At 53.5% G+C, this 27,316-nt stretch overlaps 8 protein-coding genes across 8 annotated transcripts; 7 read left to right on the top strand and 1 right to left on the bottom strand.

Moving 5' to 3' along the window:
* Positions 1-1,604: 1,604 nt before the first annotated feature.
* J4E90_009769 (uncharacterized protein) lies at positions 1,605-3,404 on the top strand (the record flags this gene model as incomplete). Its single annotated transcript, XM_051439287.1, has 3 exons — positions 1,605-1,771; positions 1,836-2,195; positions 2,243-3,404. The coding sequence occupies 3 exons, from the start codon at positions 1,605-1,607 to the stop codon at positions 3,402-3,404; spliced, it is 1,689 nt and encodes a 562-aa protein (XP_051286891.1).
* Positions 3,405-6,285: 2,881 nt separating this feature from the next.
* J4E90_009768 (uncharacterized protein) lies at positions 6,286-8,861 on the top strand (the record flags this gene model as incomplete). The annotated part of the gene is made up of 2 exons (XM_051439286.1): positions 6,286-7,213; positions 7,261-8,861. 2 exons carry the CDS (start codon positions 6,286-6,288, stop codon positions 8,859-8,861), a joined length of 2,529 nt encoding a protein of 842 aa, XP_051286890.1.
* Positions 8,862-10,132: 1,271 nt separating this feature from the next.
* Positions 10,133-10,622, top strand: J4E90_009767 (uncharacterized protein; the record flags this gene model as incomplete). The annotated part of the gene is made up of 2 exons (XM_051439285.1): positions 10,133-10,348; positions 10,416-10,622. The coding sequence occupies 2 exons, from the start codon at positions 10,133-10,135 to the stop codon at positions 10,620-10,622; spliced, it is 423 nt and encodes a 140-aa protein (XP_051286889.1).
* A 1,387-nt stretch (positions 10,623-12,009) lies between these two features.
* J4E90_009766 (uncharacterized protein) lies at positions 12,010-13,344 on the top strand (the record flags this gene model as incomplete). Its single annotated transcript, XM_051439284.1, has 2 exons — positions 12,010-12,560; positions 12,630-13,344. 2 exons carry the CDS (start codon positions 12,010-12,012, stop codon positions 13,342-13,344), a joined length of 1,266 nt encoding a protein of 421 aa, XP_051286888.1.
* A 47-nt stretch (positions 13,345-13,391) lies between these two features.
* J4E90_009765 (uncharacterized protein) lies at positions 13,392-15,475 on the bottom strand (the record flags this gene model as incomplete). Its single annotated transcript, XM_051439283.1, has 3 exons — positions 13,392-13,684; positions 13,761-14,071; positions 14,577-15,475. 3 exons carry the CDS (start codon positions 15,473-15,475, stop codon positions 13,392-13,394), a joined length of 1,503 nt encoding a protein of 500 aa, XP_051286887.1.
* Positions 15,476-17,051: 1,576 nt separating this feature from the next.
* J4E90_009764 (uncharacterized protein) lies at positions 17,052-19,085 on the top strand (the record flags this gene model as incomplete). Its single annotated transcript, XM_051439282.1, has 3 exons — positions 17,052-17,261; positions 17,311-19,006; positions 19,057-19,085. 3 exons carry the CDS (start codon positions 17,052-17,054, stop codon positions 19,083-19,085), a joined length of 1,935 nt encoding a protein of 644 aa, XP_051286886.1.
* Positions 19,086-21,927: 2,842 nt separating this feature from the next.
* Positions 21,928-23,731, top strand: PDH1 (ATP-binding cassette transporter CGR1; the record flags this gene model as incomplete). The annotated part of the gene is made up of 4 exons (XM_051439281.1): positions 21,928-22,197; positions 22,250-23,027; positions 23,085-23,269; positions 23,318-23,731. 4 exons carry the CDS (start codon positions 21,928-21,930, stop codon positions 23,729-23,731), a joined length of 1,647 nt encoding a protein of 548 aa, XP_051286885.1.
* Positions 23,732-24,582: 851 nt separating this feature from the next.
* On the top strand, positions 24,583-26,479 carry J4E90_009762 (uncharacterized protein; the record flags this gene model as incomplete). The annotated part of the gene is made up of 7 exons (XM_051439280.1): positions 24,583-25,119; positions 25,171-25,259; positions 25,311-25,442; positions 25,499-25,556; positions 25,607-25,728; positions 25,777-26,051; positions 26,103-26,479. The coding sequence occupies 7 exons, from the start codon at positions 24,583-24,585 to the stop codon at positions 26,477-26,479; spliced, it is 1,590 nt and encodes a 529-aa protein (XP_051286884.1).
* Between the last annotated feature and the right edge of the window lie 837 nt (positions 26,480-27,316).

Genomic DNA, 27,316 nt, shown 5'->3' with positions numbered 1-27,316 from the left:
TGTTCCGTTGTTGGAGATATTATGACAGGCCTCACTTTCCCGCTGAGTGGTAGATACAGCCGATGTTCTGAAGCAAGTGCCTCGAGAAGTGCTTCCTGGCTTACTCCATACGCAAAAGCGATGTTCTCGAGGAGGAACTGGTATAGACGTTGGGCTTTCCATATATTGTCTGGTGCAGCTTCTGCTGCGGAATCGGGAGTGTAGGGTGGTGAGTCCATAGTTTCCGAGTCAGTTGGGCGGGTTATGAGTATGAGGGAGAGACAAGGAGGTAAGAACAATGTCTTGCAGAAATACTCAAACGCTCAGCATTTGTACCTGTGTTTTGACCTTGCCGAGAGTGATCCATGGTACATGCCGCTCTGACTCAGCGAAAGTGTTGTTGCTGGCATACTATTCGGCTACTATGAGATTTGTCGCGCACGCGATTGGATGTACCGTTCTTCACGACGCGGACGAGTAGCAAAGCACCTGCAGTACGTCTGTGTCGTTAGCACCACGGCTCCGAGTTGTACCCTCCATGTCGCCTCGCATACAACGTGTTGAACATGTGCCTCAAGAATCCTGCCCCAATGGCCATGCAGTCAAGTAGAGTGTTCTAGGAAGAAGATGATGTCCCGATTTGCGACATGATGCGGACCTTTGTTGACGATCGAGCGTTCTTTGCGAACGCTTATTACTTTGTTCTTGTTCGCGGGAAAGCAACTGAGCCAGGCAGCAGATGTCGAGGGCAAACCAACAAGCCCATGTGGGTTTGGTGGATCTTGCTGACGTGGTTCAGCGTCCAAACGTGTAAAGTCTGCCGGCACAAGATCGCAGCGGGTGTCTGCCGCAACACCAAGTACAGCGACGAATTCGCCCCGTGGGAACGGCGGAACTCGAAATTAGCGTGAGGGCTGCGATGTCCTGATAGCTGAAGAAAGGAGTTGGAGAAAACGCCACCAAGACTGCGAAACTCGCGACGCGGTGCTCGGACACGCACGGCTAGGCAATTCACGCGCTAAGTCTCAGCTGTGGGGCTCTGCGGGGTAGCTAGCGTGCTCTCCGCAAAGTTGGCAGCTGCGTCCCGTCCTCGCAGGACGCGACGGCCAAAGTTTCCTGTAGAATGCGCGCCTCTTGTGCAGTTTCGCGTCTTCATTACCCTCCAACGCTCACTTTTGATGATATCCAATACTTCTGTATGACGACACAATCAGGCTAAACGCATCTGAGATGCACGTGCATGCACCGTTTTCGGCCCTGCGTCCTATAGACCAGATAAGATGCAAGGCCAGCCTAGACGTGCGTTTGTCGACAAGGCATTCTCCAATATTGGCACGCAAAAGCCTATGAAATGCCGGCCCCTGTGGGGCTTCAGATGAGAGAGAGTTGTGCGGGGGTCGCAGAGACCACATCTTGAACACTGAACCCCAGAAGGCGCACGCTACCCCTGGTCGTGGAGGTCGACGAAACTTGGGGATGCCGATCGTTCATAACGCGCGCCGTCCCACGTTGTTGACACCTGCATCCTGGAATTGTTCCTCGGAATCCTTCCATTGCTTTTCGCTTCATCATTCTTTTACTTTTTCGGAAATTTTCAATAGCATAGTGCGGGTACAACCGTCGCGATGGGTTTCCTCGGTATCGTCGAGGACAAACACCTTGCACATGTGCCGGCGACTGTCGTCCTCAGCGAGGAACAAAACACTCTCCCTGTTGCCGAAGGAACAGTAGCAGCTGCGACGTTGAAGCGTGGCACTGGTAGAGATGCAGATGTCATCTTGATACCTCAACCGTATGTGTGCCTGCAGAAGAATTGTTCGGCGCATTCCAGTCGTAGCATAGTTGACACCACGTAGCTCCGAAGATCCCAATGATCCCTTAAACTGGTCGTACACCAAGAAGATGACCATCATGGTCATCGTCGCATATGGCTCTGTGCTATATGCTGCTGTTCTGGCTCCTCTTCTGTCGCCCGCACTCGTAGTCATCGCGGCAGACTTCGGAAAAAGCGTCGGCGACATCACAGTCATCTCAGGATACATGCTGCTGGTGACAGGCGGTGTTGGGCCGATCGTCAGTGCTTTGTCCAGGAAGTATGGAAAGCGCCCTCAGCTTCTGGTAGCGTCGCTCTTTGGCCTACTTGGGACTGTGATAGGCAGTGCTGCATACAGCTATGAAGGCCTCTTAGCTGGACGCATCATTCAAGGAGGTTCCATGTGCGTATAATATCTTTCATGGGGTGCCATGTGCTGACTTCTAATAGCTCAGCTTTCGAGTCTCTCGTAGTCGCCATGATCGGTGACCTCTTCTTTGTCCACCAGCGCGGTGGATTCATGACACTCATCCAGTTCATCTTGGGCGCCGCATCGAACTTCTCTGCCATTATCGTTGGGCCTATCGCAACAAATCTCGGTTGGCGGTATCTATTCCACATGCTCATTCCGTTCACGGCCCTTGAAGTTATCTTGCTCTTCTTTTTCGTTCCGGAGACGAACTACAACCGCGACCATCGGTACGATATCGACGAGCTATCCAACGATAACCTTGCCGATCTCGCTGCAGTCGAGAAAAGACATGCTGGAAACGATGAGAAAGCTGGAAGCGATGACATGGTACAGATAGAGACAGCAACTAGCTCACCGCCTGCCATGCGCCCGAAGAAGACCTTCGTACAGGAACTGGCCATCTTCACTGGAACCTACTCGAACGATAACCTTCTGCAACTTGTTATCGCCCCCTTTGCTGTTTGTACAAACTTGGCTGTGCTCTGGATGGTCATAGTGACTGGAGGGCTCACTGCTTTCTTTGTCGCGCAATCGTACGTCATGGCCCAGATCTTCATGGCTCCTCCATACTTGCTCAGCGCAGCTGGCGTGGGTTACCTTTCGTTGGGTCCATTCCTTGGTGGTCTTCTGGGATCCCTTCTCCTTGGTGCAACACTCGACCCACTGATCAAGTGGTGCGCGAAGAAGAACAAGGGTGTGTACGAGCCGGAATATCGCCTACTCGGCATGATTCCATCCGTAACAATCGTGATCGGCTTGTGCCTCTTTGGCTTTTTCGCAGAGGAAGGCAAATCATACTATCTTACAGCTTTCTTCCACGGTATGGACCTTTTCGGCATCGTCATAGCCGCCATCGCGGCGTCTTCGTACGTCTTGGACTCCTTCCGCGACATTAGCTCAGAAGTCTTCATCATGAACATGGTGTTCAAGAACTTTTTGTTCTATGCCTTCTCATACTTCGTCAATGACTGGGCGGCCAGCGACGGGCCAGCGGTTGTGTTTTATACCTTTGCAGGTCTGGCTGGAGCCATGATCATCACGACCCCTGTATTCTTCTTCTGGGGAAAGCAGTACCGCAGCTACTGGCATAGGCATAACTTATTGGAGAAGTGGGGCATTGCGACGCATGCGGAGATGTAACTGTAGCGGGTTGTAGAGCTCAAGAGAAGTTCGATGCTCATGCCAGTGTCAGCTTATCGACAATGATCATACTGCATTCCATATTCATCCTAAATTTCGGCTTTGCTGTGCCGCATTGAAACTCCCAGCCGCATCCAGACATGCAGAACAGGACACATCATCAACCCTTGCTCCAGAGCTGAGGAGTGTCCTCGGCTCCTTGAAGTACACTAATCATATGCTCTTATTCCAGGGATATCATTGAGAAAGGACGTCGGCCATAATTAGATTGCTGTGATGGTCGTGACACAGCACGACGTGGCCTGAACAAGCGATAAAACCCGTCCAGAATCCACGAGCAGCGTCTGAAGATCGTGATACGTGATAGGAACCCAGGCGAGTGGAAATATATGAGTATGCATGCACAGCACCGTTAGACCACGTTCGCTCGCTCCGATGCAGCTTTACGATTGGGCGGATGTTTCGAAACATGTCCTGCATGTAAGATAGGATAAATTGCCGCGCTCAAGCGACACCGATGTGCACGCGGGGCGCAAGTTCTAAATCAGAAGAGTCAATGATGCTCAGCTCGGGAAACGCTAGAGTTGCGTAAGGGAGGCAAAGTTGAAACCTGCAGCACGTTCCAGTGTAGTCATACGGGACACCCAGTGCGACAGCGTCCGACATTGCCGGATGTTGGCAGTTCAATACCTTTCCATGAGTTTAACTGACATCATCTTACTGGGGCGCTTCGACAAGATAACACTGTACGCAACTGAAGATACACGCGCTCGGTTCGGCTGAGCCCACATTGTCTGCTGCACGTCAACATATACCGAGCAAGATCTACATGGCCACACTTCTCGAAGACGCTTGAAGCGCCAACAGGCCCATCGAGACGCCCACGACATCATCCAAGCGCTCAGACTGCATGCCACCCAAGACGTCGGGCTTGCTACATCGTGGCAACTTGACACGTTCGATTAGAGTTGCAGCCACCAACCCCACCACACGTAGTTGAGCGCGTAGACAATCTGGAAGCATAGCGGTACCTGAAGATCCGGCAATTTGGATTATCGGTTCTCACACTAATCTGATCGCATTGGGTAAGCTGAGGGTTGTAGGGCTGGCGGCTACGCATCGTCCATGTACGTCAACATGCGGGGCGGCCGGCAAGGTGGTCTTTGGGCGCCTAAAGGCTGCAAGATGCTGGAGTCTGTGTTTGTGTGTTTGCAAGCAGAGATATGCGACTGGTCTGCTCTGGTCCGCTTGAGCACTCTGAAGGTCATGCAGGGGAAAGAGTCTGAGTATGAAGGTATGACTGTATCACGGTGACAATCTCTTTTCAAGGAAGGGTGGACCTTACTGATGCCGGGCTGTGACCGCATCTTGTCGTTTGGCGAATCTGAGATCAGAACCGAGTCGTGGCAGAACTTCGCGATAGAGGACCCACTCCTGCCCAGAGATGGAACGGGAAGAAGGGTGGACCGACCCACGCCGTGCGATCAGACCCTTGACCGACTTGACCGACTCTTTTCATGAGCTTTTCCAGCGATCTACCGAGCTTCAACGCTCGTGCTGTAGTGTCTTTCGTGGTGTGAAGTGTCGGATGAATTGTTCCAACCAACGAGGACCGAGCGCGGTGTCCTCGTCAAAAGCTTGGCTTTGCGCTAATCTCGATCCGGATCGTCAGCGCTTAAAACCTAGATCGATACCCAGTCAAAGCTTCGCATCACAAATGCACCCCGCTCCACCAGCCTGCTTTTTCCCATGCATTCGCTGCAAGTCTCTCCAGCAGGGCTGCTGGCCTCGGGGCTTCAGTCGCCCAATTCGCCCAATCTGTGGTCATGCGAACGAAAGGCCAGCCCATTCAGGTCCACCAGATGGAACTGAGCTACCGAGGGGCGGGAACCCTGAAGTCTGTGATACGGTTGCGAGGTGCGTCTTGGTACCTATACTAACACGCTATGACACTAGGTTGTTGAGCGGGTTATGCTATGGCCCTACGATGACGAGTTGTCTCACATCAGATGGAAACTCGGTAAGGAGGGGGTTGGGACGTTGATGCCGTGCAACACCTCCAGGACGTTCTGGAGATGAACAGCATGTAAGAAACGGGCACAGATCGAATGGCGATGTCCGCTGCAACCGAGAGCGCCTCCCGCCCGAAAAGGATGACCAAGGCCGGTCCGCTTCCATGACGGACCGCCACTCGCCAGTCACAGCGCTGATCCTGCATGATGCGCAGTGTGCAGCGAGGCGATAGCAGCCCTCCGATAATTTAATGTGTATTGCTGCAGCCCGCGAATGTGACGGCGCTTTAGATCCGTCATTTCTCTTTTAGGGACCCCTGTTTGACTTGCTATCACATCTTGGCCCAATAGCGCGGGTTCTGGTGAGCGGTTGAATATCATTTACCATTTGCTGCCACGATACGACGGTTCTTACCCTTGCGAGTCACCCGCACTCCACTTGCGCATGGAACTTAAGGAACCGGACTGCTGCTCGCGCACGGTATCTGAACATAAGCATTTCGCTGTTACGCCTTTTTTTTGTTTGTTCGTACCCGTTTGCGTCTATACCGAACATCTTTAATCGCCATTATCGCATTGTATGTCGGATTAAGCGGTGGATAAGTCGTCGCTACACGGGAACCTCTGCGCCACTGTAGGACACACCCCCGGATCCAGGTTCCGCTGCACCTTGCACGCATTGTCACAGCAAATCCTACATCTCGGTACCCATGTAGGAACGGACCCCCGGATGTTCATTAAGCCTCTGCTACCCCAAATCAATATCCGTTGGCCTAGGACGCATTCCCGCAGTATTCCGGCTTCTGCTGGCAGAAGTGTTTCACGACCACCACGCCAATTGTTGCGAAAACAAACCCAACGACGCGAATATGCCGGTCCTTCGGGAAGCTCTCGTGGAGCGGACGGGTGTGGCCATGGAGCAGCTGGGCGTGGTAGTGTCGCACACAGAAAGAGAGATTGTCGAGTCCGTCTCGGCATTGCTTCGACGTGTGAACATACCTTTCAACAGCACAAGCCCAGCTGGTCTCATAGAAGCCAACACCGTGGACCCGTGGAACAGAAGTGGTAAATATGCGCTCGCATATGTCTACTTTTGCATACCTCTGCTTGTCATCGCAGCCTTGATGCGATACTATCATCTATTCACGGACAAGATCCGGACAGCACTACACCAAGAAGAGGTATTACAGTCCTCGACGACATCCTCTCCCGACACAGATTACGAAATGTCGGTACTTGATACTGACAAGTCCACCATGAAGTTCTTTCCTCGCGAAGGCCCGCTACCCAGCGCGCCAAAACAACAATCCAGCGTTTCTTCTGTCGGGCCGATCAACAACCTGGTGGCGTTCTTCCGGTTCATCTTCTACCGGCCAATCCCACAGATCAGGGTCAAGAAGGGATGGAGGCCAATCGTGTTCCCATCTTTGGCTATCGTCGTGATAGTGTTCTTAGCTCTGATCCTTGGAGTTCTATACTGCACCCTTCCGCAGCCGCTGTTCTGGGACAGTATCGCTTATGGTTCGCCTCCATTGGCCGTTCGCTCAGGCATGATGGCCGTGGCACTGATGCCATGGATCGTTGCGCTTGCGACCAAGGCGAATCTCATCTCAATGATCACTGGCATTAGCCATGAGCGATTGAATGTGTTGCACAGATGGGCGGCGTACATCTGCCTGTTGCTGAGCATCTTGCACACTGTCCCCTTCTATGTCACGCCCGTCTGGGAGAAGGGTGCGCAGCAAGCGTTCCAGCAGCTGCTTCAGCAACAGAGCGGGATGTACATTTACGGAACTGGTACGACTACCCTCCCCAATGACGGATCAAGTACTGACAATTTTCAGGTATTGCAGCACTCGTGCCACTGTGCTTCCTATGTACGCACTCCATTGCGCCTCTCCGCCACCGAATGTACGAACTGTTCGTGGCTCTGCACGTACCCGTTGCCATTGTCTTCCTCGGAATGATGTTCTGGCATTGCAACAATTACCTAACGTCATGGCACTACTTACTGTCTACTCTGGGAATCTGGCTTCTCTCCTACTTCATGCGCCTGTTCTATCTGAACTGGACTCGCCCAGGCCAGCTATCCTGGCTCATTGGCGATGAGGCCGCCGTGACGCTCATGCCCGAAAACGCCATCAAGATCACCATCCCAACCAAGATGCGGTGGAGACCTGGACAGTACGTCTATCTCCGCATGCCTGGAATCTCGGTCTTCGAAAACCACCCCTTCACCATCGCTTCGCTATGCAGCGAGGACTTCCCTTCGGAGTACGGCGAGGGCTACCGCGACATGGTCCTCGTCTTCCGCCCATTCGGAGGCTTCACGAGGAAGGTCCTCAACAACGCTCTCGATCACGGCCCATGGCACACATATCGTGCATTTGTCGATGGTCCGTATGGAGGCATGCAGAGGCGTATTGAGGCGTTTGATGACGTCGTACTCATTGCTGGAGGCAGCGGTATTACTGCCATCGTCTCGCAGTTGCTGTCTCTTATCAAGAAGATGCGCGATGGCAAAGCTGTTACCCGAAAGATCCATGTGATCTGGGCCCTCAAACGTCCCGAAACCATGGAGTGGTTCAAAGAAGAACTGCGCATCTGCCGCGAGTATGCGCCTCCCGAGACGGTCGAGTGCCAATTCTACATTACCACCGCGAAGCGCAACCCACACGGCGGACTTGTCAGCGCAAAGACGCCCACCCGTCCCGTGTCGATGTTCTTTCACGACAAAGTCAACGATGCTTTCCAGAACATCGCCGACCACCGCCTTTCCGGTGTCTCCGGTATTTCCTCAAAACGACACTCGGCTCTTATCCGTGACGAAGCACAGGGAGACCCAGAGAAGGAGTCTGAACTGCGTCGCGAGAATGAAGACAGCATCACAGCGCTTCCACAAGCGCACATGGTCCCCATCAATCGGGGCCACCTCGCACCACCACGTCCAAGTTACAACAGCGGGCGAAGCTCTGCCGAATCAGCACATAGCTCGAACCCCGATCTTATAGCGCCTGCGCCACGCGGCCTTGCTGCCCGACGTCAAGAACGCAACCTGTCCCTCGACATCAGTCAAGCCGTCTCTTCGGGTTCCGGCGCGATTAATCCGGACATCTCCCACAACCCTACCGAAGGCGGGCAGGGTTTCGACTTCGGTTTCCCGTCGACACCCACTGAGTTCCAAAAGAATCTCATGCGCTTCGCATTTCTACCTGCGGCCGTCAAGAAGAAGGATGGCTGGAGCACCGAGTACGGACGCCCGGATATACCCTATCTGCTCAAGGGACTGAGCAAGAACTTTGGGCGCAGAACGTGTGTGTTCGTTTGCGGACCCCCCACCATGCGCGTTAGTGTGAGTGAGACGATTGCGCAACTCCAAAGGAGTGTGTGGAGTGACAGTGGGCGCGATGAGATTTTCCTCCACGCCGAGAACTACGCCTTATAGGGCGTGGGTGTACTTTTCTTTACCTTCATTTGTGCATAGCGTTTGGACGGCTTGGTGTATATACCCCCTTTCTTTTCTTTTCCTTTTATACCTCTGTATCTGTACGATGATCGACGACGTTAGTATCTGTCGCAGCTAGAGACTATCGAATAACATCTTGGCCAGTGGTTGTAACATGCGAAGACGCCTCCTAACAGACAATGCAGCCACGAAAGGGCTGTATTGTATGTTGCATAGTTTCTTCGAGTGTTACAACTATCTGTATTAGATGATACAAAGACTTCTTTTACAGCGCATGTGTTGGGTTTGAGTCTAGAATAATCCACAGATCAGCTTACTCTGTCTCAACGAAGAACTAAGTTTGCTACATTGACTCCAGAGAGTTTGCATAAAATCTGACACGGAATGTACGCGTTCAGGAGACATTGTGCTAGCATTGCCTGGCATGCATTCAGCCTCGGCAAGACGACATCCACCAACGCCATGGCGAAGCACCGCGTGCCATACCACGGGCAGTAGGAACATGGAGGCTTGATACTTGGAGTGCTCCTCCAGCGGCACATGGTCGTCACGCTCTCATACCATTGTCACCTTCTGCATCTGGTTCGCCCACGGCCTGCCAGGAGTACCCTACCCCTCCTGATGCGAGCTGGTGGGGTCAACATTCACCCATGAACCTCGCGGCACAATCAATGCATCCTTGTCGCTGATTGTGGAGAGGGTGTGGGTGCGGAGACACTATCCCGCGCTTTAATGGGCGCGACAAGTTCGAGTGCGGCACAGCGCTATGGTCGTACGGGCGCAAAAGCAAGCAGTCGTGGTTCAGCAGCATGTCGCAGTGGGTGAATGCGCTGACCGCCTGCTTGCCCGGTGCGATACGCGCTGCGTCGCGGATGTTAGCATGTGCAGCTTGGGCGACAGCTCAGGGCGGCTGCGTACGGGCGCATGGGCACGGCAGTACATAGGGCTGCATCCGGCTAAGAGGAGATGAGGGTGTGGGATAGATGGGCGTTCGCAGGCCTTTGCTTTTTGGTGAGAGGGTTTGAGAGCCGGACTGGCCGCTTGGCGCATCTCACTCGCCCTTTCATCCCAAACCACATCAGCGTGCATATTTCCCCTTCCTCCTCCACGCAGGCCTGCTGTAACGTTTCCCAGCAGTCGTAGCCCACTAGTAACAATTGCTCCGCCCGCATCCTCTCCAGCCGTCACACACGCGGAAGCCAGGGCGCAGACTTCCCGATCGACCATGTTCTTAAGATAGTTATGTGCACATGTCCGCCATCCCAGTGTCTGACCTGGGCCTCAACTCGAGCGAGAGCAGATATCTCCAGCAGCAAATCGCCGCCTCGCAGCAAGGCTCCAATTCCTCGCGCGCTGCCTCTCACGCCTCCAGCCAAGGCCGTCTCCTCCTGGATCCTTCTAGTTTGCAGGCGCTCAGCGCCCACTTTGACCGTCTGATGTACTCCATCCAGCAGCGCTGGCAGTATGTGAGTTGTCATGTTCATAGCTTCGCACGGTGTCGATTGTTGGTGGTGTAGTACTGACAATGGCCAGCTCACCCAGCAGACACAAACAGCAACCCAAATACAGTACGACCGCGCCGGCAACGCCATGCAAATGGCCGACGCTGAAATCGCCCGCTTCCGTGCCATCCTCCGAGAAATCGACGAGCTCCAAGTAGAATTCGACAAAGTCCGTCGCATTGGAGAGATTGTCAAGGGCTTCAAGTCGCGCGTCGACCGTCTAGACCGCCGGATATGAACGCATTCCAGTACGCTGGACCGGCACCTCCCAGTACTACAAGCTACCTTACACCCACCAACCTACCTACACTCCTTTACCACCACGAACAGACATACCTCGTCCCCACGGATACCCACACTATACCTACTAAGAATGGAAAGCCTCACGGCATGGAAAACACTGGAGGATACCTGAGAGATTGAAAAGCCTCACGGCTCACGGCGTTTTGGTTGCGTTTTGCAGAACCCTTTGCTTTTGGGAATACCCACGTCTCGTTTTGCGCATGTCTCAGTTTGCTTCGGATGCCGTACCCTTCTCGTGTTGTTTGTGACACTTTGGACTGCTTCTTTTGGATTGATGCGTATTGCTGCGAACCACCGCCTGTTGTACGTCATTGTGGATCGCTGTTGCACGACCCGATACCCTGTTCAGCTTCCGTATGTATGCTTTGCCCCTTTGAGTAATTTGCAACACCCGCTTCGTATTCTTCTCTTCTTGGTGATTAAAACGAATATCGCACCGATCGGTGAACTGTCAAGCTCTTCTTGCTGGGTGATGTTGATGAGCCTCCGCTCTTGAACTCGCGTTGCCCGTTTCCATTGCGTGTCGAATTGCCTACTACCTAGGTACCTAGGTAGTTTACGTTCTTTCAGAGGGCACAAAGATGTTGCTTTACGAATGCAGTGACCAAACGAACCTTCAATGCATCCATTCTACAGCTCAATGTCCGTGTTGCCGTAGACATTGATCTCCGACATGTACTTATAGATGTGGTAACACAAGGCAAAGCGTACCTAGGTAGCCGCAAGCAGCTACAGCACTTCGCGCAAGCCCAGAAGGCCGCACTATCGCCATACCATTCTAGAGCATCACGGTCAATCACACATATTCAAGAACGCTGTCTCAATCGCCATTTGTACGTAAACACATGCATGCCTCTTTCGAGTTTAGGCCCCCTGATAGTCCCGGGCTAACCTGACATGGCTAAGCAACCCTGCATCTACTTCCGAGGTCCCTTGGCTGTTAAGTTGGTACCGCCATCACCGTACCACACTGAGCAGCACCTGGATTTTATGCCGGACATCTAAATTACATCATTCATTGATATCCATATGTTCCCATCATCCTCGTCCCGCCCTAGAAAAAGGGCAGATCCAAGCGTGTGTTTGTGCCTCTGACCGTCAATTGCTAACGCCCATGGGGTCCGGGGATGCATCAATCAAACGGCTAGAACGGCCCTGTTCAGGCGGACAATTAGGCCGTATCTGGCCTTAGGGGACGGGCGCAGCAACTATGATGGCTCTCATGCAGCCACCCGTGAAGAAGGAATGGGCTGGGCAGTCTCATCGCGTTTTCGCACGGTGTCCTCTCTCGACTTCCTGTTAAACACTATGGGTTCGTCGCTATGCCCAAACTTCTTACGCGACCAGGGAGCCATCCGCTACGCTCACTATCGCGCACAGCGCAGTCGCACTGGAAGTTGATCTTGGCTATCGCTTCTTTGTTGCTCGTCGAAGCATACGTTCACAGACGCAACTACGATGTCCCCCGCCCGTCGCCGCCCCTCGATGCGCCCTTCTACACAGGATGTCAGGACCCCGTCCTAAACACGACTGCGCGCGAATCCGCCGTGTTCATGATGCTCGCGCGCAACTCGGAAGTCAAGGGTGCAGTTTCGAGCGTGAGAAGTGTGCAGGAGCAGTTCAACGACAACTTCGGCTATCCCTGGGTTTTCCTAAACGATGAGGAATGGACTGAAGACTTTAAACGGAAGGTGGGCAAGGCAGTTGGAGAAGGCGCAGACGTCAAGTTCGAAGTCATACCCAAGGAGATGTGGGGGTATCCCGAATGGATCAACCAAGACCGCGCGAAGAAGAGCATGCAGGATATGAAGAATCGGGGTATACAATACGGAGGTCTAGAGAGCTACCACCACATGTGCCGCTTTCAATCTGGGTACGTCGCATCGTCCACCCCAAGCCTCTCTCCCATACTCAGCGCACAACACTGACAACAACCCCACAGCTTCTTCTACGACCACCCCGCCCTCCTCCCCTACAAATACTACTGGCGCGTCGAGCCCAGCATATCCTTCACCTGCGCCATAACCTACGACCCTTTTGTCGAAATGGCGCGCCACAAGAAACGCTACGGCTACACAACCGCCCTCTGGGAGCGCGGCCAAACCGTCCCCTCCCTCTTCCGTAAACTCTCCCTCTTCAGGAACGAATACCGCCTCCCCAACTCCACGCTGTGGACTGCCATGATCGACGCAAGCTGGATGCCGTGGCCCTTTCGTCGCATGCTGGCTGCGCTGCGCAATAGGGATGAGCGGGGTGATCTGTGGAATATGTGTCATTTCTGGTCGAATTTCGAGATTGCGGATATGGATTTCTTCCGCGGGGATGCGTATCGAGCCGTGTTCGATTATCTAGACCGTGACGGCGGGTTCTACTATGAGAGATGGGGTGATGCGCCTGTGCATTCGCTGGCTGCGGCTATGTTGTTGCAGCCGCAGGAGTTGCATCATTTTAGTGATTGGGGGTATATACACGATGACTTGCAGGTTTGTACTTTTGCGAGTACAGAGCAGGAGAAGGCGAGGGGGGTCAAGATACCGAAGTATGAGGATAGTGATGGGGATGGGAGAAAGGAGTTGGGGTGTAGGTGTAAATGTGATGATAAGGCTAGGATTGTAGAACCGGTTTGCTTGAATAGAATTGGGCTGACGACTGGGTAGTCGTCAAGTGCCCTGTGTACATGTAGAAACCTCGCTACGTCCCGCTTCTATTCTATGAGGTGTCTGTACTCTGGTGGTGTCTCTGTCTCTGGCCATCGGAAATCCACATGTCCACCTGACTTTACCACCTCTTCAGTAACATCATTGCCGTTGATGACGAGCTGACTTCCGAACTTGATCCACTCATCAGCTCCACGTACGCGAGCCCAATAATGCCCATCCCGACGCCCACCTACAATCTCCATTCCACAGATGACCATGTCCCACTTGTCCGCTGCAATGATGTGGATACCTTGGACAACAGTTCCTTCGTCGTAAGTACCCGCGCGCACCCGATTGACTGTAAAACGTTAGCTACTTGTCTCACATAGGTGGGAAAAAATTCGTACATCTAATTGTTCTGAGCGCAACCTGACTCTCGAGTTCAGCCTCGAGCTCCTCTCTGAGTGCGAGGAGCTTCGCGGTCTCCAGTATCATCCGGTAACCATTGCGAACCACCATAAATAGGGCAAGCGCTATCGCCGAACCGAGCCAGGCGATTGGTTCGAAAGCAAGAAGTGCTAGTACAAGGCGTGTGCATCTTGCAGGTAGATTGGTGATGAGAGTCCAGGTGTTGATGAATAGTAGTAGGATGCGAGCCAGAAACCTCAAGATGGCCATCACAAGAGCTTCCAGCATGGCGAAGGTGGTGGGTGTTGCTATTTCTGGTAACCGTTGGAGTGTTTCCCTTTGCGCAGGAGAATGAGAGTCGGAGTACTTCTTGGTCGCGGTCGAAGGAGGCGAGAGCGATAGCGGGGACTAGCCAAGGAGCACCGACTGTGTATTTCCTCCTTCACTTGAGCAAACGGTCTTAGGCAATTCCTTTGCGATCAAGCCATATTTATAGTACGCGTGTAAGAGGCAGGCGTATTGTAGAGGCGCCTGCAGGGTACTGCAAGGAACGAAAGTTTCACTGATGAACTTGGGTGAACGTAGGAAATAAGAGGTGGGTGAATATCTCTCCTAGTATACACAAAGTTGACGTGTAAGCGAGTAGACTGAGCAGAGCGGTCGATGCGTAGTTAATGTTCAAGCCATCATGGTTCGATCATCAGTATCTCCGTGCTCTTCCTTCTTTGAACGCCCCAGGATCATGTAACAACATACTGCGCACGTCTTCCATGGTAAAGCCTTTGTGTCTCTCACAACAAGCCTCCATACAGCGTAATATCTTTCTTGGCCATTCCACATACTTTGTCCATTCTCCACTCTTATCGTCGTCTACAGCTGATATGATCAAGGCATTCCACTGAACAGTCGCCCTTGTAGGGGTATTCAAAGCCATTTTTGGAGCAGCTAGTGACGACAGGACAAATCGCACGGCGCAAAAATGGGCCATGATGACGTTGCCGAGCTGATTTGTACGGTCAAACATGCGCATGAGTGCTTCGTGTGGCCAGGTTGAGAAGATCGTAAGGATGACCATCATAGCTGCAAAAGACCGAAGGGGGTATGGAGCGCCAGGGGTTGGATTCGTAACGTTTTCCCAGTCGATGCTGTCAAACGCGAGCCCGAATCCTTGTGGTAAGATCGGGTTGGCGAACGGGAAGAGATCCAACATCGAGTCACGAGGTTTTGGAAGTTCGTCAGTTTCTTTTTCCAGGTCTGAATGCAGCAGGAGTCGAAGTGTTTCGGCGAGCTGGCCGACAATGGCCTTCTCGATGGGATGTACACCAGTTCCAGTCATTGCACTAGAAAGGGCTTTCAAAGACAGTAGAGCCTGTTGCAAAAGTTCCTGGTCGACTTCAGGAAACTTGGTAAATGCTGTGTCCATGGCTATCATGCTCAAGCCTTTCTGTGTGGAGAAAGGGCTGCTGAAACCTTCGTCTATGATAAGCTGAGAGAGGAATGAGCATCCCCGCAAAGATAAAAAGTGTTCGAGAAAGCCGTCACTTATGTAGCTTGACTGGAAGCACAGCAGGTAAGAGGTTGCTAACATGATATACGATTCCTCAGCCGTCGGGGGCCAATTAGCGAAGGCGTCCTCGAGGCCAACGATGGCCTTTTGTCGATGTTGCACTGCGAGAGCAGTCTGTGGATTTTCAACTTGAACGGCAAGATGAGATCCAGCAAGAGCCAGCATAGCGTCCATGAGATATGGGTACTGAGTAGTCAGTGATGTTAGGTCTCTTGCACATGAACCTGAGGCTGCACTCACTTTGTGGCACGCTGCTGGGACATCTTTGACCCAAAGCTCTTCCCAGTCGTGCGGGATCCAAGGATGTGCTGAGACGAGATAGTGATGAAACAGCTGCATATCTTCTGAGCTGTAGATAGTAGGCGTGTCGGAAAGCTTGACAACTTGGCGAGGACTTGACACTGCTGACTCGATGTAGTCACGCCGTGTATGCTTGAATACATCGGGGTATCTACAGACCACTGGAATAGTTGGTGAGATGTTGATCTTAGTTCACAACGCCACACTTACGTCCGCGCTTGTCGCAGTTCGCGCATGAAGGCCATGTCTCTGGACACTGACATAGTTAGCGATATGACGAGGCACTGAGAAGTGAATGCGGTACCTTGATCTTGCGTCGCTTGCACGGGATGCAGCCCAGACGACTCTTAGTGTGTCCGCGTCGCTGTCGTAACCCTGTCAGCGCGGGTGTGTCGCCGCTAGAGGCGGTGGTGCTGCTAGACGTGAGTTAGGTATAGTTCTGTGCATTGCATGAGAAGCGTACGATTGGTCAGACCCGTTCACATCGTTTTCTTTTGGTCGTATAGGTTGATTCGATACTCCTGCATGGTGTATCGTTTGCGGAACATCGTCAGGTACTTTGGGATCGTTGGCAGGAACACTGTTCCCAAGGAAGTCGCCTATGCCGTCCAACACAATGTAGCCATCAAACAAATCGTCCATGACTGCGAATACGTCAAGTAAAGAAATAGATGTGATGATGCAATCTACTATTTTCCATGTCACCGGTGGTGTTGCCTGAATCAACTGGGATGATGCCAAGCCGTCAAGGTGTCATCGTTCGCTGGAGGCCTTGTAGTCGGAAAGTCGGCGTCAGCGGCGCTGGATCCGAGTATTACAAAGACAATTGACGCTAGAGGCCATGAACTCTGGGTGCGTGCATGTCTTCTCATACGAATGTATGCATGAAGCTGAGGCATAAAGGAGCTTGAGAAGTCGTCATCTTGACAGGGTACGGGTCCCGCACTGGCCTCGCGGACGCAGTGTCGCGTGAGAAAGTCGCGATGCCTTCAGCGAGTGCAATGGCGGGATGTTGGGTCAATGTTACATTTTCCAAGAGCAGAGTGAAAGTGGAATCTCGTGATGATTTGAAGTCGTTATATGGATCCATGGATTACGGATGAGGTTGCTGTGGGTCGGCAAACGTGACGGGGCAGAAAGCGTTGGATGGGTTTCTCCCTTGTCCGCCCAGTCGGGTGGTTAGCCGCAAGTGACGTCTCCCCTTCACCAGCACCGCCATTCTTCTTACCAACACCGTGGCAATCTCCACGCGGCACCGCATCATTCACCTCGCCATCCGTATGCAGCCTCGACTGGCTTACCAAGCGACTGCGATTCTTCCCATGTGCTGCCTAACAGTGGAGTGAGGAGCACGCCCCACCAGCCACGCCCAAGCCCAACCAACGGCTGAGCACTCGAGCACGCCCAAACCTCCTCCAATTCCGCGCTCGAGGTCGCGAAGCACGCCGCAATGCCTTCGATTCTCTCCGACGAGGACAAGCAGACGGTGAAGCGCACCGTGCCCAAGTCGGCCAACAAGATCCACACCGTCGCCGTCGCCAAGTTGTACATCGCCTACCCGGACCGGCACCGATGGACCTACACGGGCCTGCAGGGCGCCGTCGTGCTGGCCAACGACCTGGTCGGCAACACCTTCTGGCTCAAGATGGTGGACATATCGGTAGGTGCGAGGGACGCCGCAGCACAGAATGCACGACTGACGGATGCAGCCCCAAAGTCGCGGTGTCATCTGGGACCAGGAGATCTACGACACCTTCTCGTACAACCAGGACCGCGTCTTCTTCCACACCTTTGAGCTCGAGGACTGTCTGGCCGGCCTGTCCTTTGCCGACGAGAAGGAGGCCAAGACCTTCAAGAAGAAGCTCGACGACCGCGAAAAGAACGCCCACAAGAACACGAAGAACAAACCCTTCAGCGCATCCGCCGGCACCAGCGCGCCGGCAGCCAACGGAAAGGGCGGAGGTCATGGCCATGGCCTGCTGGGAAGGCTCACCGGACGTGACCGCCATTCTTCCTCACCTGGCCCGCCGCCAGCGTCCATTATTCCACCCGTCAGCGTCACATCGCCTGTGCAGAGCACCCACTCCAATGCCACAAGCGCTCGCAACTCCGCCATCGACACTACCGACCCATCATGGCAGCCGCTGTTGAAGGAACTGCTGGCAATGGGTATCACCGAGGACCAGATCGAAGAAAACGCCGATTTCATCAAGCTATACATTGAGCAGCGGAAGCAGGAGGAGAAGCTCAAGGATGAGAACAACCAGCGCAAGTCCAGAGCGCCTCCGCCTCCCCCACCGAGCGCGCCTCCCATGGCCGCATCTCTCAGCCCTCAGAACACAGGTGGCTCCAAACGAGGACCTCCGCCCGCGCCTCCGCCAGCGCGAAGGACGAGGACAGACGCAGCCCTCAATCGCAACTCCTCGGGAAGCCCTGCGCCGCCATCACCACCGCGCGAAGCTTCACCGTCTCCAGGGCCGCCCAAACCAGTCTTCAGAGCGCCTCCACCCCTTGCGGAAGCAGGAAAGTTCGCCAATCTACCTCCTGCACCGCCAGGCAGGTCGCGAGCCTCATCCAACGCAGCCAACCCAGGTCCTCCACCGCCACCACGCCCGCCAAAGACACCCGTACCCGACGAAGAGAGGCCAGTGGGAGGCAAGTTCGGTGTACCACCGCCCTTCACAGGCAATCGCGTACCCTCCGGCCCACCTCCACCACCCCCAAGCCGAGGGCCAGTTCCTCCACCGCCTCCCGCAAGAGACACGCCATCCGCGCCTCCTCCGCTCCCACCCAAGACATCGGCAGCCCCGACACCACCGCCTGTCCACAACATACCACCGCCTCCTCCGCTACCGCCATCTTCATCTCGACCTACACCAGCACCTCCTTCGAGCGCGGCACCAGTTCCACCGCCTCTACCCCCAACAAGCAATGTAGCACCGACACCACCTCCGCCGCCGCCCATGCCCGGACGATCGATTCCCCCTCCTCCACCGATGCCCAACAGCTCAGCGCCTCCTCCACCTCCTATGCCAAGCACAGGCGCACCGCCGCCACCGCCAATGCCTCCTGGCTCTGTGCCTCCTCCACCGCCGCCAATGCCTTCACGAAGCGCTGTGGCACCACCTCCACCTGGCCCACCGCCCCCACCGAGCGGCGGCGCGCCTCTGCCCAAACCAGCGCCAGGGCGAGACGGCTTGCTAGCGGATATTCGAGGAGGAGCGAGATTGAAGAAGGTTTCAGATACAGAGAAGAAGGACCGCAGTGCAGCGGCAGTTCCTGGCGCGGAACCTGCTGGAGGAGCTTCTGGAGGTGCCAGTGGTGCAGCGACACCTGGAGATGCTGGCTTGGCTGGGGCACTGGCTAGTGCTCTTGCGGCAAGGAAGTCAAAAGTTAGTCACAGTGGTAAGTACAAACATTTTTCCTGGATCGGCCAGATACTGACGTGTTTACAGACGATGAATCCGACAAAGATGATTGGTAAAAGTGTAGAGTTCAGAAGGAGCGACAAATCGACAAGCCAAGCCAACCACGACCTCATCCCAACGCCGAGGAACCTGCGACACCCAGTCAGCCGATATGAGGATGTGGAAAGAGTTATGAGAACGTGTATCTGGGTGACGCACAGTGGCGGGAGCGCCAAAATCAATCTCAAGAGAAGAACCACTTGGCTAATTAGTGTGAGAGTGTTAGTTGATACCAAGAATGATAAAGTATATTCTTCGTCTTCAAAACCATCGTCTTCACCTCTTGGACACCGTCTCATGCCCTATGAGTTCCCCTGCCTTCGCAAGTCGAACCATCACATTCTTGATCCTCTTGACTTCATATCCACAAGCCGCCAACAGCGCAACCTCTAGACACACATCCGCCACCAGCATCCCATCTTCTCCATATTTAGCGTAAAACTGTTCAGGTCGGCACATGTACTCTTGACAGCAGGTCGATAGTGCTGCTGCGCGGCATAATCGGCGCAGCTTATCCACCGTGTAGAAATCCCATAGCAGAGGCTCTTCTAGGATCTCAATGTATTCATGTAATGGCGCGTGATGTAGTCTGGCTAGAGTCTCGGCTACTGTGAGACAGTTCAGGAGACGTGCAGCCAGCTTTTGAGAGACGATGGGGAGGTTTGTTGTATGGGCTGTGTTCAGAATCGCAGAGGTAAAAAGGGTAGTATGGAGGCCAGATTTGCGCCGGGTATGCGACCACCAGAGGAGTAAGTAGGTAGATGATGTACGAGGGAAGTGTGCGAGTGTTATATTCGTGTTTAAAGCGTGTAGGACTCCTTCGTTGAACGTCCCTGGGATATGTATTAGTTGGCCGGGTTCTGCGTTAGTGTCTTGGTGCAGAGCAGCTACTCACGGCACACAAGTCGCAGATCAAGTGCTTTCGTAAGCTCGCCGAACGGATGTGTGTCTTCATCCATGAGTTGTAGAACTGTGTAATCGATGATGATGCTCCATAGTTCTGTGGGAAGAGCGACGATACCCTGGAGTTGTGATGTAGGCTCTTGCGTCAAGTCATTGGCAGCTGGAGGCGTTCGAACGAGAGTTTTCAGGAGGAGGATAGTGTTCATTGTAGTGTCCCGGATGACCAATGATCTGCTACACAGAATGCTGAAAGCTATTGTATATTTCACCTGCCGGTGGTTGTGGAAGGAGCCAAGCGCATACGCGGGTCCGGGATGGCTGGGAAATCAGGCACCAGGATTCATTAACTTCATACATCGCACCCGCAAGTTGGTGACCCCAGTCTCTCACCGCAATGTATCCTGATGGCAAAACGTTGGGTTCTAGGCGATTATATATTTTCTTGGAAGAATGGTATTATATCAGCCCCGAGAACCCCATCTCAATGTTCAATGGCTTCATGGGCGGTCTTTGTGCCATTAGCTCCCCCGCCGTATACACCTTTCGCATGATTGAGAGAGCGCGAGAACAAGCGAAACTTGCGCAAGAGGCGAAAGAGAGGTTGAGACAGATTCCGCAGTCATGTCTCAATGGTGTCGAAGCTTTGCCGGTGGAGCTGTGGAGTCAGATTATTGGATATGTCTTGGACCCATACTTGCAGCACAAGGAGCGGCAATGTTATGACATTTGGAGAGTGCTGGAGCTGCGGCTCGTGTGTCGTGAGTACAAGAGAATATTGACTGCAACATCCAAGAACTGACTCGCAAGCTAGATGCCTTTGATAAAGAAATACAGCGGCTGTTACATCAGCACCTAACTCTATCTCAGCTGCCATACCGTTCATTCGTCGTACATGACATACAGGAGCAATCAGGCTTGGATCGTTCCCTGCGCGATGCTCTTCTCGCATCGGCGTTGTACCGTGAAACGCAGCTTTACCCTGGAGACGGCACAGCACATCTCATGGCACACCGCATCAAGAATTGCGTCCTTGTCGCCCAGCATCTATCAGCCGACTACAGCATGCAGAGCGAACAGTTGCTGTACGAAAGACTTTGCGCCGTTGCATCCGCATCTCGCTGTTGCTGGAACTACATCTTCACTCTCTGGTACGTTGGAGGCCATGCGTTCATCGATGGTGTCGACGATGACGGTGCATTCTCAAGGGAAAAGGATATTCTTTTGGAAGTCTCCTTATTGTTGGCTACTGGATATCAACTTGCAGAGGTCAGGCGCTGGATGCTGAGGCTGGGTAGACTGGGCATGTTGGTTGGCTATAGAGAACATGCTGTAACGCGTCCTGATAGAGCGTTTGATGGTACGATTGATGTATGCCGCTTTCCTGTCGGGGAGCAGGTGCTGCAAGTTGAAGACTTTGCCTGGACAGAAGAGGAATTGGAAAGTATGAGAGCGGCGGGGCAAGCGCTTGACCGGGAAGTCGATGATGAGTTCGAGGATCTAGAAAGACGATTCAATGTCTAGTTTTCGGAGGCTCTGCGGCTTTGCAGGCATGTGGAAGCGGGACCCAGCCACCGTAGCCGAAGCGTACCTGCCGCGCACATGTGCGGGATGATGCGGGGTAGCAAGTCAAGTAGATTGCGGGCAGACAGTCGCACACAAGATGAAGTCGCGACGGCAGCCATGTAAGCGTAGTGTTATCATCAAAGACATCTGCAGTGAGAGAATATCATCGTGAAGCCTGTCACGCTGGCGCTGCAAGACATTTCCGTGCGGATGGCGGATATGTACTGCCTCGGTTGACGGCGGTCTATCCATCCTCCCGAATTCTGCGAGCCGAGCGATGTCATGTCCTGAACTTCCTCAAAGACCTACAGTTCCCTCAAAAGCGCGAAGTACGACTGTCCCTTTTCTTCAAAGCTGCATTGACGTCGTCCGGCACGACAGACGCTAATCAACATGTCGGCCTTCAGTCGCAACCTGTGCAGCACCGCTTCACGAAACCTCCGATCACGGTCCAGCGTCGTATCGAGAGCCATAAGGCCAATTGCCTTGCGAACTGCTCCTTCCACCCCAATCACTTCGCGCACAGCAACCGCATCATCCTTCTCCACCATGACGGCCCTCAAGAGCTCCATGCCTCAGACGCTGAGCAAGCGCGAGTATGATCCTGAGATCAAGGACATGGCAAACTACATCCACAATACCCCCATCGACTCGGAGCTTGCGGTAAGCTACTTGCACTCTCAGCAAGTATCGCGGCTAATCAAGCTTCATATAGTTCGACACCGCGCGCTGGGTGTTCGTTGACACGCTCGGTTGCGGTCTTGAGGGGCTGCAGTTCGAGCAGTGCAGGAAGATCCTGGGTCCCACTGTGGAAGGCACGACTGTCCCCAACGGCTGCAAGGTGCCCGGTACCAACTACCAGCTCGACCCCATAAACGGCGCCTTCAACATTGGTGCCATGATCCGATGGCTCGACTTCAACGACTGCTGGCTAGCTGCCGAGTGGGGCCACCCCTCCGACAACCTGGGAGCGATCCTCGCAACTGCCGACTGGATTACACGCACAAACAAGGCTGGAGGCAATCTCGGCAATGGCAAGATCTTCAAGGTCAGGGATGTCCTCGAGGCCATGATCAGGGCACACGAAATCCAGGGCTGCATGGCCCTGGAGAACTCCTTCAACAAGGTCGGCCTGGACCACGTCATTCTGGTCAAGCTGGCCTCGACAGCTGTCGTTTCCAAGATGATGGGTCTTAGCGAGGCTCAGACTCGGGATGCCATCTCGCAAGCGTTTGTCGATGGCCAGTCTATGCGTACTTACAGGCACTCGCCCAACACCATGTCGCGCAAGTCCTGGGCCGCTGGTGATGCTTGCCAGACCGCCGTCAACCTCGTGCTAAAGGTCATGAAGGGCGAGCAGGGTCTGCCTACTGTTCTCTCAGCTCCTACCTGGGGCTTCTACGACGTCAACTTTGGCGGCAAGCCCTTCCAGTTCCAGAGAGGCTACGGCAGCTACGTCATGGAGAACGTTCTCTTCAAGGTCTCTTATCCGGGTAAGACGACTCTTTCAGGTCAATGCTACTTGTGAGCCATTTGCTAATTTGGTCCAGCTGAATTCCACTCACAGACTGCGGTCGAAGCGGCGCAGCGCCTGAACAAGAAGCTGGCAGCGATGGGTAAGAGCGCCAAAGACATTGAGGGTGTAGTGAACCGAACGCATGAGGCCTGCATTCGTATCATCGATAAGCAGTTCAAGCCTATGGAGAACTTTGCTGACCGTGATCACTGCGTTCAAGTAAGTCTCACCCTTCGTGGTTCGCCGGCTGTGCTGACATGATGGTAGTACATGGTCTCCACCATGTTTGTCTTCAACCGCCTTGAAGCCACTGACTACCCAGATGACAGCGAAGCTGCTACATCGGAACTCGTCGAGTCTCTCCGCCAGCGCATTAGCTGTGTAGAGGACCCGCAATTCACCAAGGATTACCACGACCCTGAGAAGCGCACCATCTCCAACGCCTTGACCGTAACGCTCAAGGACGGAACCGTGCTGGAGGAAGAGGTTGTCGAGGCTCCGCTTGGCCATCGGTTGCGTCGTGAGGAAGCAAAGCCCGAGATTCTTGCCAAGTACAAGAGGCATCTCGGCCCGCACTACCCGTCGCAACACGTTGACAAGCTCGTCTCGTTAGCGCAGGACCCCAAGTCGCTCGATAACATGGACATCGACGAGTACGTCGATCTGTACGTGAAGAATTAGAAATCAAGATTAGCTAGATTGAGTGACTTCGCGATGGGCGCGCCTCGGCATGGCTGACTAGCGCGTTATCGCGTCGTCGCTAATGCAACTAGACGCGGTTGAACGACCTCCCGAAATCGGGAACGTGCGCTTCCGCCTTATTACTGCTTTCTATATCCCTGTCTTTTTCACCAAAAGTTACTTCCAGCCGTCACACCGAAGCCACCGCATTGACCCCCTAGTATATTCTTGCAATATTCCACCTTCGTCGCGTGATCCTAGCCTGCCGACATATCTGTACGACCGTGATATCGGATGCGTTATGACGACGTCGTCACGGCCGAGAGAAGTCTCCGGATCGATATCGAGGCTGTGGGGTTGTCTTCCTAACCCAACGTTGAGCAGAAACTACCGACATAGGCCGTCCCGGGTTTCCTTGCCCTCCCCACGGGGAATCCCTCACGAGCTGAGCACGGAGTGGAGGCGCCGACCGCCAACTGGTTCAGCTTGGGAGCTATCTATCCGGGATCGACGGAAGCTGGTCTGGGACAATGTGCCATCATCGGGCTCGTCTGACAGTGATGCTTACGGACATTGGTACCGTATACTCCAGAGATGAATTGTGGATGGTGTCGCCGCAAGGTTTGATGATCCAGATGACACGACAGTGCGCCTCATGGCTGCTTCCCCAATAAGTACTTCTTGAGAGCACCCAGTCTAGCCTGTGCTCATTACCAATCTTTGTTCACTCGAACGCTCCTGCGTTGTTACCAATTTGGCCAACGTTACCTGTCAGTTGCCCTTGCCTTCCAAGGTTACCGTCCTCCCGCCTATCTCCTCGGACCCTGGTCTCGTTCCCGCATACCAGCAATATGTCACTCACACCGAAGAGCCCTCTTACTAGCCATCGTAGCGATGATTCGCTCGATGATGCAGAAAAGGGCATGTACGATAGTACACTGGAGTTGACCGCACCTGGCTTTGTGTATATGGAGCCGAAGAGGTCGGCATATACTGTTTCGTCATTGCTTCCCGCTTCCCCTGTTCACCAAGGCATAACACCATGCACAAGCGTACCGGAGCTCTCACTCTCACTGCCAAAGGGAGGGAAACCTACCGATGCTGCTGCACTGGACACTACCGTGAAGAAACCGGCAGGAGCCAAACCTCAAAAGCCAAAGATCAGCCGGTGGATCCTTTTTGACCTCTGGTTCAATACATACAGGAAGTTCTTCGTATTCGTCGTCTCACTTAACCTCACGGGGATCATCTTGACGGCATGTGGTCGCTTCAAGTATGGCGAGGAACACCTCGGTGCTTTGGTACTGGGAAACCTACTCTCCGCCATCTTGTTCAGAAACGAGTTATGGATGCGCTTCTTATACATGGTCGCCATATACGGACTAGGGGTATGTAATTCCCCTGCCTCTATCACGAGTCCTTCTGATCAGTCATCGTAGTGGGCACCAGTATGCGTAAAGCTAGCTGCAACATCTGTTCTGCAGCACGTCGGGGGAATACATTCTGGATGCGCATTGTCTGGGGCTGCGTAAGTAGACTTGCATACATCTCCTGCAAATAGTTCTAACAGAAAGCCCAGTTGGCTCATCTACAAGTGCGTCGACATCATTAGATATCGTGCCGTACAGCACCCTGCTGTGATCGCTAGCGGTATCATCACCAACGTCTTCATCATAATCTCGGTCCTGAGCGCCTTCCCTTGGGTTCGCAAGTGAGTAGTTCCAACGGACGTGTAACTCTGTGACACCATTCTTACGCCCTGGTCAGCACCTATCACAACGTTTTCGAGAAGCATCACCGATTTGTTGGATGGCTAGGCCTCGCAGTATGCATCCCGATTACGTTCTTCCGAGAACTCATACTAACGCTCGCTAGATGACATGGGTTTTCGTGGTCATGGGCAACACCTACGACATCAAGCGTGGCGAGTGGAGGACCGACGCCCACAGCCTACTCAGTGCACAAGAGCTATGGTTCGCTGTCTTCATGACAGTATTGTAAGAGCGCCCACACTTCCATCGGCTTCTCCTACTGACCAGTTGTAGCATCCTCATCCCATGGGTCACCCTCAGAGAGGTGCCAGTCGAAGTCGAGATCCCCTCACCAAAAGTCGCTGTCCTCAAGTTCGAGCGCGGCATGCAGCAAGGTCTTCTAGGACGGATTAGCCGCACGTCCATCATGGAGTACCACGCTTTCGGCATCATCAGCGAGGGACGCAATGCTACTCATCACTACATGATTTGTGGTGTTCAAGGAGACTTCACCAAGAACCTTGTCGCCAATCCACCAAAGACTGTATGGACAAGACAGCTCAAGTTCGGTATGTTCTTGCGTAACTCCACTTGCATCTCCGTTGCTAACATGATTACAGCCGGCGTCGGCCACGCCTCCGCGATGTTCAAACGCGGCATCCGCATCTGCACCGGTACTGGCATCGGCGCCGCCCTCTCAACCTGCATCCAATCTCCCAACTGGTTCCTCATCTGGATCGGCTCTGACCAAGAGCGCACATTCGGCCCCACCGTCACAGGTCTCATCCACAAGCACATCGAGCCCGAGCGCATGATCCTCTGGGACAGCAAGAAGCGCGGCGGCCGCCCGGACACAATGGAGTTGTTGAGGGATACATGGAAGAGGTTCGGTGCTGAGGTCATCTTCATTACGAGCAACAGCCAGGGCAACGATGAGATGATGCAGGGGTGTGCCAAGGAGGGTATGCATGCTTTTGGTACACTCTGGGACTTTTAGAGTTTCGACACGAACTCAATCTTAGACGGAGACGGGTCGGTTCAACAGAGGACAAAGATATGAGCAACAGGATGTTGAGGAATATAGCGGCATTGCGCATCTTGCGGATGGAGTTTTGGACTTTCTCTTAGAGGTGCATTGGGTAGACGAAGGGCATTTCTTGATTCACTTTCAAGTTAGTTGCAATGGAAGCAAAACAGCAAAAAACGAAAACAGCATCATCACATCAACCTCAACCTTGGACCAATTTTGCATGTGAAATCAACGTAATCCAATAACACAGTCAGCAAAACGAAATCCCATATCTCGGTGGTAATACAAGTCTCAGATAACGATACCGACCAACTACCACACAGCCGGCTCACCAGCCGCCCCAAGGTCCAGATCCAACCATCGCACCCACCATCCTCGCAAGTACTACCTACCCACTACATCCCACACGCACTACCACATACACGGCGCACGGTAGTCTTGGCCCCACATAGTCCATACCGTCCGATCGCCAAGGTGCGCATTCCCTCACGTGGTAACAACAACCGGCTGATATAGGTACCTGATCCGCGAAAACGGCGCTATTGGGGTATGCTCGCAATATATATTAAATTGGGGTGGGCTGTGCGTGGAAACACACTAGAACATTGTGTATACATCACATGCGATGCGCCCTTTCATCGTCGATGCGAAAAAAGAACGAGATTGTGGGTTCTGGTGGTGGAGGTACAAGTGTCATGTACCTGAGGCCATTGTGGCGCTTCGTGGGGTTGGGCTGCGATGAGTGTTTTCGCTTGCAGGTGGGATTATGTTTTTCGGAGCGAGATTCCGTTAGTGAGGCGGAGT

The sequence above is a fragment of the Alternaria incomplexa genome, assembly GCF_024043165.1.
Source record: "Alternaria incomplexa strain BMP 0042 chromosome Unknown scaffold_17, whole genome shotgun sequence".
Classification (NCBI taxonomy): Eukaryota; Fungi; Ascomycota; class Dothideomycetes; order Pleosporales; family Pleosporaceae; genus Alternaria; species Alternaria incomplexa.
The sequence above is the reverse complement of the archived record's forward strand: the minus strand, read 5'-3'. Positions and strand labels throughout refer to the sequence as shown.